At 43.2% G+C, this 12,313-nt stretch overlaps 1 protein-coding gene across 1 annotated transcript in view; it reads left to right on the top strand.

Moving 5' to 3' along the window:
• LOC138262452 (patched domain-containing protein 3-like) overlaps positions 1-12,313 on the top strand; it is a 257,050-nt gene that overhangs the window by 199,137 nt on the left and 45,600 nt on the right. The window contains exon 4 of the mRNA XM_069212345.1: positions 6,837-8,366. Within this exon, the coding sequence (XP_069068446.1) occupies positions 6,837-8,366 (1,530 nt within the window). The remainder of the gene's footprint in view (positions 1-6,836; positions 8,367-12,313) is intronic.

Genomic DNA, 12,313 nt, shown 5'->3' with positions numbered 1-12,313 from the left:
GGAGGGCGAGGGGAGCTCCACAACGGGGACGACTGGACCCTGCAGCGACATGGACACGTCCTCGGAAGGGAGCTCCCTTGCGGGGGTGGCACCATCCGTGCCCCCCGCCATTACAGGTACAGCCGCCACCCAGCGCACCATCTCCGCCCTCCCAGCAGCCCCTCAGCGTTCGCCCCGTGCCCGCTCTGCCAGGAAGCCGGGCATCTCCTTCGCCCCAGGCACCTCAGGCCCTGCCCCTGTTACCCCCGCTGCCCTCAGTGAGGAGGTCATTGACCTCCTCCGAACGCTCATTGTTGGGCAGACTACCCTTTTGAATGCCATCCAGGGGGTGGAGAGGGAGGTTCATCGCAGCAATGCGTACCTGGAGGGCATTCATTCGGGTCAGGCTGCCCATCAGCGATCGTTCCAGGCTCTGGCCTCAGCACTGACGGCAGCCATTGTCCCTGCCTCCTGCCTCCCTCTACTAACTCCCTCCTCCCAGTCTCCTGTTCCTCTGCCTGTCCCACCCACACCATCAGACCAGCCTGCACAAACCTCAACACCCAAGAGCAGCTCATCCAAACATAAGCACCACAGATCACGCAGACATTCACACAAGCAACATTCCGATGCAGACATGCCAACAGTCACTACCACCTCTGTGACCCCCACCTCCTCGTCTCCCTCCTCCCTCCCTGTGACGTCTACACTCACACCTTCATTCACCTCACCATCAGCCAGTGTTTCCATCACCAGCATACCCTCCACTACAGTCCGCACACGTGCAGTCACCACCCCCACTGCCATTTACACGTCCCCTGTGTCCTCTCCCACTGTGTCTGTCACCCCCTCTTCCACACCACACAAACGCAGCCACCCACCCACCCAACAGCCATCCACCTCACGACAGCCTCCCGCTCCTGCACCTGCACCCAAAGACAGCAAACTTGTCTCGCCTACAACCACATCCTCTCCCTCCACTCCCATACCCACTGTACCTACCACTCTCCATTGTCCCAAGAAAATCTATCTCTCTACTGCTACCTTCTTTCCTGACCCTGAGCCCCCCCCCCCTCCTTCTCGTCGGGGTAAAAAGAGCACCTCAGCCACCACCAGCCCTGCAGCCCCCTTGACAAGGGTGCAGGGGTATTGGAGCCCACCAGCCCGCAGGTCTGGATCTTCGCCCAGCAGCAAGGGGACAGCCAGCCCACCCCCTGGGAAGAGGAGCAGAAGGCGGAAGGGCCGCCGCCGGGAGGCCGGATTCGATATCCCCCCAGGACACTAGCCAGCCACCGTCAACAGCCACAGCTCCAAAGGGAGGAAAGGGCCACAGACTCCCGACTAAGGAGGGCAAGGGCAGCAAGGCGGAGAAGTCAGGCAGCAGGCCTGCTGCCCATGGAGGACCCGTCACAGCTGCCCAGGAGGAGCCCGCAACCCCCATAGCCGCTGCCCCGGGAGCAACCGGCACAGCTGCCCCGGGAGAGCCCACCACCCCCATAGCCGCTGCCCAGGGAGGACCCAGCCCAGCTGGCCAGGAGGGCCCCACCACCCACAGCCCAGGTGGGCATTGAAGGAGCACCATCCCCGCTGCCCAGGAGGGCACCACCAGGCAATGAGCAGTTGGCCATAGAATGGCCGCCGTCTCCAGCACCGCTCCGCTGGGGACCGCCGTCTCAAGAACCGCTGAACTGGGCCCTTCAAGGCAAGAACCGCTGAACTGGGCCCTTCAAGGCAAGAACCGCTGAACTGGGCCCTTCAAGGCAAGAACCGCTGAACTGGGCCCCGCCGTCTCCAGCACCGCTCCGCTGGGGACCGCCGTCTCAAGAACCGCTGAACTGGGCCCTTCAAGGCAAGAACCGCTGAACTGGGCCCCGCCGTCTCCAGCACCGCTCCGCTGGGGACCGCCGTCTCAAGAACCGCTGAACTGGGCCCTTCAAGGCAAGAACCGCTGAACTGGGCCCCGCCGTCTCCAGCACCGCTCCGCTGGGGACCGCCATCTCAAGAACCGCTGAACTGGGCCCTTCAAGGCAAGAACCGCTGAACTGGGCCCTTCAAGGCAAGAACCGCTGAACTGGGCCCCGCCGTCTCCAGCACCGCTCCGCTGGGGACCGCCGTCTCAAGAACCGCTGAACTCGGCCCTTCAAGGCAAGAACCGCTGAACTGGGCCCTTCCAGGCAGGAACCGCTGGCCCTTTGGCAGACGTGGCAGGGCAGGATCTGTCTCGGGCAGGGCTGCAGGATGTCCTCTGGCCAACATGCCTCCTCCAGTGGCAGTGGAGTCTGTTATGGACTGTTTGGACTGTGGCTTTGCTCTCCCCAGGATGGCCCAGTGGGCAGGCCAACCACTGTATGGACTGTTTGGACTGTGGCTTTGCTCTCCCCAGGATGGCCCAGTGGGCAGGCCACCCACTGTATGGACTGTTTGGACTGTGGCTTTGCTCTCCCCAGGATGGCCCAGTGGGCAGGCCACCCACTGTATGGACTGTTTGGACTGTGGCTTTGCTCTCCCCAGGATGGCCCAGTGGGCAGGCCACCCACTGTATGGACTGTTTGGACTGTGGCTTTGCTCTCCCCAGGATGGCCAATGGTCATGGAGTCCCCTCGTGGATCTAGCGTCGTGTACTCAAGTGGCTGAGGTGCCAGCCCTTCCCTTCCCCCTGAGGTGCCTGTCCTTTTTTCTTTCTGATGCCCCTGCAGTGTTCTCTCCGTGGAGTTCTTGTCGTGGGACTGGGCCTTGCCCCTTTGCTCAGGACCCCTGTGGCGGGCTGTGTTGGCGGTTCCCGCCAGGGTCAGAATTGCATATTTTGGACCGCCGGCCTGTTGGCGGGTTGGCCGCCGCTTTATCACCGACCGCCAGGGTCAGAATGAGGGCCTTAGTAATGAACCCATAATCCAGCAATTCAGATTCCTTAGTAGTGTTGACATAGATCCTGTTTTATTTGAGACTCTTATTGCAGATAAGACATTTTGTTTGTATTGGAGACAATATTATATTCAGAATTCACAGATTAATTCCAGAGGATGTACTATTTTATATATATATATACATATATATATATCTATATATATATATATATATATATATATGTGTATATATATATATATATATATACACACACACACACATCTATTAATGTGTGTATATATATATATATATATATATATATATATATATATATATATATATACATATCCATCACCCATGTGTGAAGTGAGAAGCACTATTATTCTATTATTCGAAGGTACATGTTGGGTTACGAGGACCATTCCTTTTGGTCTCAAGTGAGAATTCCAGGTGTTCCAAGACAGACTTTACCTTTCTCAATAGTGTGATGTTTTATGTGATCTTGAGGATATGAGCTGTGTGATGTACTCTCTTTAAAGTCAGTGATCCGGCATGCATCTCTTTGCAGACTGGATTATGGCAATGCCCTATATCTGGGAATGGCATATTTTCTATTCACTTGGCTATAGGCTATCCAAACACAGCAGCTAGACTCATCTGTATTAGCAGCCAAAACAGCTCAGCATCACTCTGCTTAAATACTCTTCACTGGCTGTCAGTCAGCAGGAGAGCTAAATTTAAGCTGTTATGGCATGTCCACAAAGCACTTTCGGATACTGGCTCAGCCATCTTATGTAGCCGAGTGGATTTCTATATGCCTGCACGAGCTCTGCGCTGAGCCAAATTAGCACTGGTCAAGCCAAACATGTTAAAAAACAGAATGAGTGGTCACTCTTTCACTCATCTAGCAACTGCTCATTAGAACTTGCTCCCTGCTGATCTTCATCTTACTTTTTACCATGCCAGGTTCAGGAACAGATTAAAGTTTTTGATATTTCCCTTATAAATGCACGTGAATTGGCTATAGGGTTTAAAGTGATCTAGAGCCATGGTATACCTGTGGAGATGAGTGTTGCCTTTTAGAAATAATTTGAATGGAAGAAATAAAGTTTCAATAAATAAGTAATCACCATCTTGTAAATTTTTACACATTAGGAATTGTGATTTCCTAACTGTGACTCCCAAAGACTCACAATTAGGACCTCACAATCCCTGTACGGATGGCACTAAACTCTTTCTGACACCAGGGAAGAGGCAATAGCATAGCAAAGTTATCCATGAAAAGATCCAAAAGGAAATTCAACTGCAAATAGAAAATCAAGGACAAATATGCAAGTGTGGATGGAGAGGAGAAAAAATATGATTTAGCTAATTATGGTTATAATGACCGTGCTGACGTTGCTTATATGTATTGGATCTAGTGATTAGAATGTTCTTAAGGAGTCCATCATCAATGAAAAACACGTATATGCATTAAAGGACAATACCCCACTTTTTCACTTCAGTGGACCTCTAGCAATTATTGATACTTCACCACTGCTGCTCACTCTACCCATAGAGTACTGCCTTTCCAATACAAAAAAGATAGATCACTACATGTGCATTATCACTTGCTGGATCGCCATGGAAAGGATATCCCTCCAGTCATCTATCATGAAGAAAATTTGTACTGGACCAGGATAAATAAGCTAAAATAATTTTATGATTAGGGGTAGGTGTAACTCACGGAATTTCCTGTAATCACGTAGAATTACCTAAGAATTCAGCAAGATTACACTTGAATTATATGAGAAGAGTAATTCTGTATTCAGTGCTATTTCTTGGTGAAAAAATGCCCTCTCATGTCCAAAATAGGTAGGAAGATGCATTTTGCACTAAGGAATAGCACTAAATGCAGCAGAACAAGAAGAGTGAGCACAGGCAGCCCCTTGTATTTGTTAACGCAGAGAAATCCTCAGTATATTTTAGACTGAATAGTGGATTTCACACACTAGGTCGATGAACCAAACCAAATCTGTTTTGAGAAAATGTCATTTGAAATACGTCATAATCATCACAAATAACATATGGAAATCAGTTCAACCTCAATAACCACACCAGTTCATTAAGCAGTTAATCATTTATTTCCCTATATGAACAATGCTACGGTCACAAAAATAATTCGCAAACACAAATGATACATATAGAGAAACATATAGAGAAACAATAAAGGCTGAATCGAACGCCGGATATATCTGAGTTTAATCAATGCAAAAAGACAAATTATCTCTATGGTTATAACACAAAACCATAGTAATAGAATCTGAGCAAGAGAAATTGAATACATCTGAGTAATGATAAGAAAATATCAAAGACAAATCATGAGCATGTGAGTAACGCCTCCCTCACTAACCACTATTTAGCATTGTCATGTTTGGCTTCATGTAAAAGTTTTAGTAACGCAAATTTAGAAAACATCTAACTAGGGTAGTATCAAAAATATGCAGCAGTAAATAAACAATTGCAGCTGGTACCTGAAAAACAAAAGACAAATAACAATTCACATTTATACATTACTAAAATATTAGTTATCAGCAACAATGTCTGCTTCGACAGTGGCAAAACAACATCTGACACCAACATCAGGATAGAAACAGAATAGGGACAGTGGTAATGGTTTAGAATTTTGAACTATAAGATACGCTAAACCATCTAAGCATAAATTCTTCATAAGCAATAGAATCTCTAGGTCCCAGGATACACGAGAACCCCAAAGTAGAATGGTCCCAAGAATGACCCACGAAACAATGGTGGCTGAGTATTAAATAAAACTTGTTAAATGAAAATGATTCGATAAAGCATGAGGTGAGAAAGTTATGACCAATCAGAACATTAACAGATATTTTTACAATTAGTTTACTCCAAGCTCTTCTATTTGCTGTTATTCCATTGACGAACTCTAAACTAAAACATTTTATATTCTATACTTCCTCTTCTTGCACCTCACCTGTGGATCCTTTGTTTCTACTGAACCAAAAATACGAAGTCATAGGAAGAACGATTACAAAATATGTTACTTCACCATTCCTTTGCACATTAGAAACATATCTTTAAACAATGAAGTCAGTCAAGCTATGGAACACATTAAAAACATTTTATACGGCTTGCATTACACAATGACCTTGCATCTGCTTCTACTTCAGTCTAGCAAAGGCCACTAAATACACATTTATTTCTACTATTTCTACTATTTGTTTTAGTTAAGAAACACACTCTCATGTAAAGACAGAATAATTCCATCAGCTTAAGTCAGCATGGACAAAATATGGGCCTTACATATGATGATGGCCATTTAGTTAGTCACATTTTGGTATACATAATATTATTATCTAACTAATTCACACATTAATCGGTAAGTATAATTACGTAACGACTCAGCATTTTATCAGTAATTTCTCTGCTTCCACACATTTACTAGATGTGATCTCACAGTAGGATTTTTCTCCCAAAATTAGTTTTAATTATGCAAGGAGAAGTAATCCTGTAGTTATCAGTAATTCAGCATCAAAGATGAATGCAGAACTACATAAAATACTACAATTAATGCTGCATAATCGAAATTCTGCCCAGACATGATTATTATGTTTTGTAGTGAGCAATCTCTGTAAAAGCTTGACAACTGTTTGGTGTGATCTTTGATCATAAATTTTAGTGAGTTTGATCCAACCAAACCCAAACAAAACTGGTGATATCACTAATCTGAATTTAAGATTCATATTTGTTGAACAGCCTTGTGTGTCGCTGCACCAAAATGTTGGTTTTAAATGCACAGCAGTTTTAAATGCATGATTGTCCTGCTGAATGCCCATTGACATAACAATGGTTTTGATTGTTGACTATGTTCAGAATTAGCATATAGCAGGACGTGACTTTGTGATGGTATTATTATTGAACACATTACATGAAGATATTTTGTGCTTATTAAAAATATTGTTACATGTGTTGTAATTCTTTATTTCTTGTTCTTGATTCAGGGGTTGGTGTTGATAACATGTTCCTCATGATTTCCTGTTGGCAGCAAACTAAAGTCAGTAGAAACGTTGAAGATCGATTGGCTGACACGTATGCTGCAGCAGCTGTATCCATTACAATCACAACAATGACCGATGTTTTGGCTTTCTATATTGGGATTATGACCCAATTTTCTTCTGTGCAGTCATTTTGCATTTATACTGGAACTGCTGTCTTATTTTGTTTTCTATACAGCATCACCTTCTTTGGAGCTGTGTTGGCTCTTAATGGAAAACGTGAAGAAGACAACAGACACTGGCTGGTGTGCATTGAAGTGAAGGACATTGCTCAGCCTGATCATTCCTCTGTTCCCTTCCTTTGCTGTGAGGGAGGATCCTTTGATAGGACTACTGGGGCCGAGGAAGAACATCCAATTACTACATTGTTTCAGCATTATGGACCTTTTCTTACCCAATCCTGGACCAAGATGTTTGTCTTTGTGGTTTATTGTGGGTACTTGGCTGTTAGTGTCTATGGGTGCTTTCAGCTTCAGGAAGGCACCAGCCTTCGAAATCTGGCCAGCGAGGCCTCATATGTTACTCAATACTATCACAGTGAGGATTTATATTTCTCAAAGTATGGTCCAAAGGTTATGGTAACTGTGACGAAAGCAATATCATACTGGGACCCAATGATTCGTACCAGAATAGAGAAATGTGTGCAACGCTTGGAGAGCTCTTCTTCCATTGACAGAAGGCTCTCTGAGTCATGGTTGCAAGACTATAGCCAGTACTTGTTCAACATATCCTTAAATTTGGATAACAAGACTACATTTATGAACCATGTCACCTCCTTTCTCCAATTAGTTCCACGCTACAAGAATGATGTTGTTATCCAAAATGATCAGATAGAGGCGGCACGTTTCTTTATTCAGACAGTTAATGTGAGCGCTGTAGCAGATGCACACAAAATGTTGAAGGAGCTAAGGGAAACAGCAAAAGCATGTACAATTCCATTACTTGTATATCACCCAATATTTATATTCTTAGAGCAGTATGACGCGATTATTCAAAATACTATTCAAAATATTGCTGTTGCTACTGGAGTCATGCTGGTGATATCACTATTATTAATTCCCAACCCACTCTGTTCTCTATGGGTGACCTTTGCAATTGCTTCCATAATAGTTGGAGTGACCGGTTTCATGGCTTTCTGGAATGTCAATTTAGATTCAGTATCCATGATCAACCTTGTCATTTGCATTGGGTTTTCAATTGACTTCTCAGCGCATATTTCATATGCGTTTGTCACCAATAAGGATCCAGATGCCAATAAAAGGGTCAGTAATGCATTGCATCTCCTGGGCTACCCAATCCTACAAGCAGCTCTTTCGACCATCCTAGGCGTAGTTGCCTTGTCTGCAGCGGAAAGCTACATCTTCAAATCGTTTTTCAAGATTATGTTTCTGGTAATTACGTTCGGGGCCCTTCATGGTCTTGTTTTCATTCCAGTATTTTTACCTTTTTTTGGAATGTGTGATAAACCGTGCAGAGGTAGAGAAAACATAAAGAAGTTAGAGAAAAGAAGCCAACAAGGAAGTTGTACAAAGGATGGAATCAATTTAGGATGTCACGACAACCAGGTTGAGGAAGTACATGGGAGTACCTTACCTGGAACTGTTTTCACAATCCCTAGTGTAATTAATATTGCAAACGTGTATAATGGTTACTTATTTCACGCTAGACAGAACACAATGGTCCCATCTAATGGTTTACAAAGCACTGGTATCACACCCTGCTCTGATCAAAAGTCTGAAGCCATGGATGTGGATTGCCTTAAGCAAATCAACCTATTGCATTATGTAAGTAAGAAGTCCCCAGATTGTTCCTAGTGTATGTGTGAGTACAACCAAAACGCACTCAGTCTTTACACGATTCCACCTTTACCAGTTAAATAATTTCAATATTGTATAACTTAAATGTGGATTCTATAATTTCTTTCTCGAGAAAGATTTAAAGGAAGTAAAAAATACAGACCGGAATATTGGAAAGAGTTTATAAAAAGGTCCTACTTTGATATTTGCATATAACTCAGTGAGAAATGTCTACTGCAATAAGTTCCAATTTTCGCACTCCTGTCCACGATTCCAGCTTTCTTTTTTAGTATAGAGAAAGATAATGTGCATTTTGGGACCCCACACATACAATGCTGTACCTATCATCTTGCATTATCTGCAGAGGTGTACATTCCTGTGAGTTATATGGAAGGCAAGACTGTGTTCTATATAAAGCTGTATGCATCATTGATGATCAAAATTCAACGAACCAACTGTCCGATAAGTTGGCCTTTCGACTTATCCATCATAGATAACATTTAAAAAATTGCAGCTTCCATTCTTAGTAAAAAAAAATCCATACATCAGAACAACAGTGTCAGCAACACGAAAATAGAACATGATAAGGCGAGACAAACAGAGTTTACGGAAACAAGTCTAATTACATACATCATGCCTCTGCTTTACGTATGTTAATTTTTTGAACGTGGATTTGTATTATAAAATAGAGTGTACTAGGCTGTGGTTATGCTCCTTCTATAGAATAGGCAATAGTGTGATTAAGAAAAAAACTTCCTTGCTGTCTCGGGTAAAACATAAGCAGCGCTCAATGGTGTTTTCATTAGAAAATATCCTCTTCTGACTGACCAGAGTCGTCGTCCTTCCCAATAAATACTCATAATTCCAAAACTAGATAAGAGGGAGCTACAAGAGAAAGGAGAGCAGGAATAAATACAAGACTATGTCACAAATAGAACCGATACTTGCGTCTGTATTTATTATATTTAGTAAATAAAAGTCTTCAAGATTATTGACAACATGTATGCAAGTTTGAAATAGCGAGTTCCTAATTGCGTTTTCCTGCGAATTGCAATTAGGAAATTGAAATTCCAAATGTATGAAACGCTTTTGAGTTTCATTTGTGATTCCCAGTGGATCGCAAATTGACCTAGCTCATGATTATGAATGAGGTAGGTCTTGGTTTGTGACACATTGTGAATCGCCAAAATCACATGGATGGCGGCCTGCTGGGGTCAGCAGATCACCATGTCTGTGATTGCTTTTAAATAAAGCCATTTTTTTTAATACTTCCCGTTCACCTTGAAGGAAAAAGGGATGTATTTTAAAAACATGAATAGTTTCCTGTTCATGGGACGACTGTCTGATCTTAAAAAAAGATTTTTACAAGCATTCTTAAAGGAGAAGGGATCCCTTGGGGAACCCTTTCCATTTGTGAATGGGCTACCACCAAATTAAATTTGATGGTAAAAAGCAAATGCTTTGTGACCGCATTTTGGTCGCAAAACATTCATGCATACCACTGCAATTTGGTATTAGGAATGGACGCCCTCAACACTCTCCTTCCTAACATCGAATCGCAAACCTGAATTGCCATTCGGTACAGGTCACTGAAGCGCTATTTGTGTTTGGTTCCTTTTTTGTGTTCTTTTCTGAGAATCGCCCTGTTTGCAACCAGGAAAAAGGTTTGTTCAACTGACTGTATATTTGGGTCAGCTGGAGTTATTGGCGCAAGTAACCTCGGCTCAAATAAAATTTGTGCTTGGCCTGCCGTTATGAGCACCTTTACACATAGGCATCACTGGATAAGGAATAGCATGTGCAAAGAGTAATTATATTGATTTTGCACATGCTATAAACTTTTGTTCTCTTGTATGGCAGCCCAGTTTAAAATCAGGTGAACCTGATTGTATTTATCCATGCACTCAAAAGATTTGGGGCAACTTATGCTCCACTCCTTAATTGCCAAGGTACTAAACCATCCGTTTTAGCACTACCTCTCTGGTCTAAAAGGGCTGGCAGGACTTGTGCAATAGGAGTTTTATGAACAAGAACCTTTCCAGCTCACAAATGTGTTGAAGACACTGACGAGTGCAGCAGAAAAAGAAACACAATAACAAACATTTCACAATCCCTCGGTTTGCATGATTCGCAACAATCGCCATACTTTGGAAGAAATGGAGTCCTGAGGCAAAGGTGCCTAATTTGTAACCAGTGACCTTAGTTATAATCTAGGTTTCCCAAATGGATAAGAATTGTGGGAACATTTAATTCCTCTTCACCTCAATGTCCTTAACTGTCAAAATATGGAGTGTCTAGTAACAGTAAAAACAGCCAGGATATTAAAGCAACTATTAGCAAAGCAAAATAGTTTTGACATTTGGTAGCGCATACACACACACAAACACATACATTGACATAGATCAGAGTCTTACAGACAGAACAATAACTAGATGTACACACTGATCAACCTAAATGGACACCCACATCCACCCAGTCCCGTAGATCAACAAGCAGTCATCATACCACAGAGAATTATAGGTATCCATGAATATAGACATACATGCATGGACATCAATTCACCAAAATGCCAGGGTTAGCGGAAGTGACATCACAGACCCTTTGACATTAACAACATCACATGAAGTGACATCATATGACCTTGACCCAGATTATTTTCAGGAAGGCACGTCACATTACCCCAACATCACACTCACACTCTCTTTCACTCTCTTACACTAATTCTTATTCAGTCTCATTCACTTGCATTTGCTCTTACTCTCACTCATACTTACCAACACTAAGGCCCAGGTTTGCTAACACTTTGCACCATGTATGCATCCCTTTTGTGATGCAGACCAGGTGAAAAGTGTTAGGGTGGGATTCACTCTCCAAAGCACATCCTGATTTGCATTGGATAGTATCCCAAAGTAATGCAAAATTGTGCTCTGCACTGCTTCGTGCTATTTTGCATCAAATGGTTGTTCCATTGATGGTGCATGGGCATTCCCATGCAATCACCTAGGGGTTTTGATGCAAATGAATTTCTACAAACAGTGGTAGAGAGGAATTTGCACCACAATCTTATGACTGCTCAAAACTAGAAGAATTATTTTAATTTGTCCTCATTTTCCAACTTTGCATCTGTTCTGCATTGTATTTCACACATACAAAATGGGAAAAGACAAATCATAATTTTGTACTGGGATATACTCCATCCAATATAAAACCTATGTTTCAAAAAACACTCACACCCTAGCGCTATGGCACAAGGGTGTGTGGTTGGCGCATTGCTGCCTAAAGTACACCATTGCACAAGGAGAGAAACAATACACCATATCTCAGTGGATGTGGTGCATTTGTTCTTTCCCTATGACATAAGACAGCACAGCACCTTCAGGGCAGCATTGCCTTTGTGTCAAAGCATATTAAGTTTGGGCCTCAATTTCACACAATCTCACTCACTGCCTGTCACTGACTCTCACTCACTTTCACTCACACACACATGCTTATATATGCATATACATGGTCACACACATGGTCTTATCTCACATAAACACAATCTAACTCACAAGCACACAAAATACATTTCATTTAAAAATATTTTTACTTACTACAGCTGTCACCAAAGTTGCTGTGCCAGCTAAA

Source organism: Pleurodeles waltl, chromosome 10 (genome assembly GCF_031143425.1).
Source record: "Pleurodeles waltl isolate 20211129_DDA chromosome 10, aPleWal1.hap1.20221129, whole genome shotgun sequence".
NCBI classification, from domain to species: domain Eukaryota; kingdom Metazoa; phylum Chordata; class Amphibia; order Caudata; family Salamandridae; genus Pleurodeles; species Pleurodeles waltl.
Note: the sequence above shows the minus strand (reverse complement) of the source record. Positions and strands in the feature narration are given on the sequence as shown.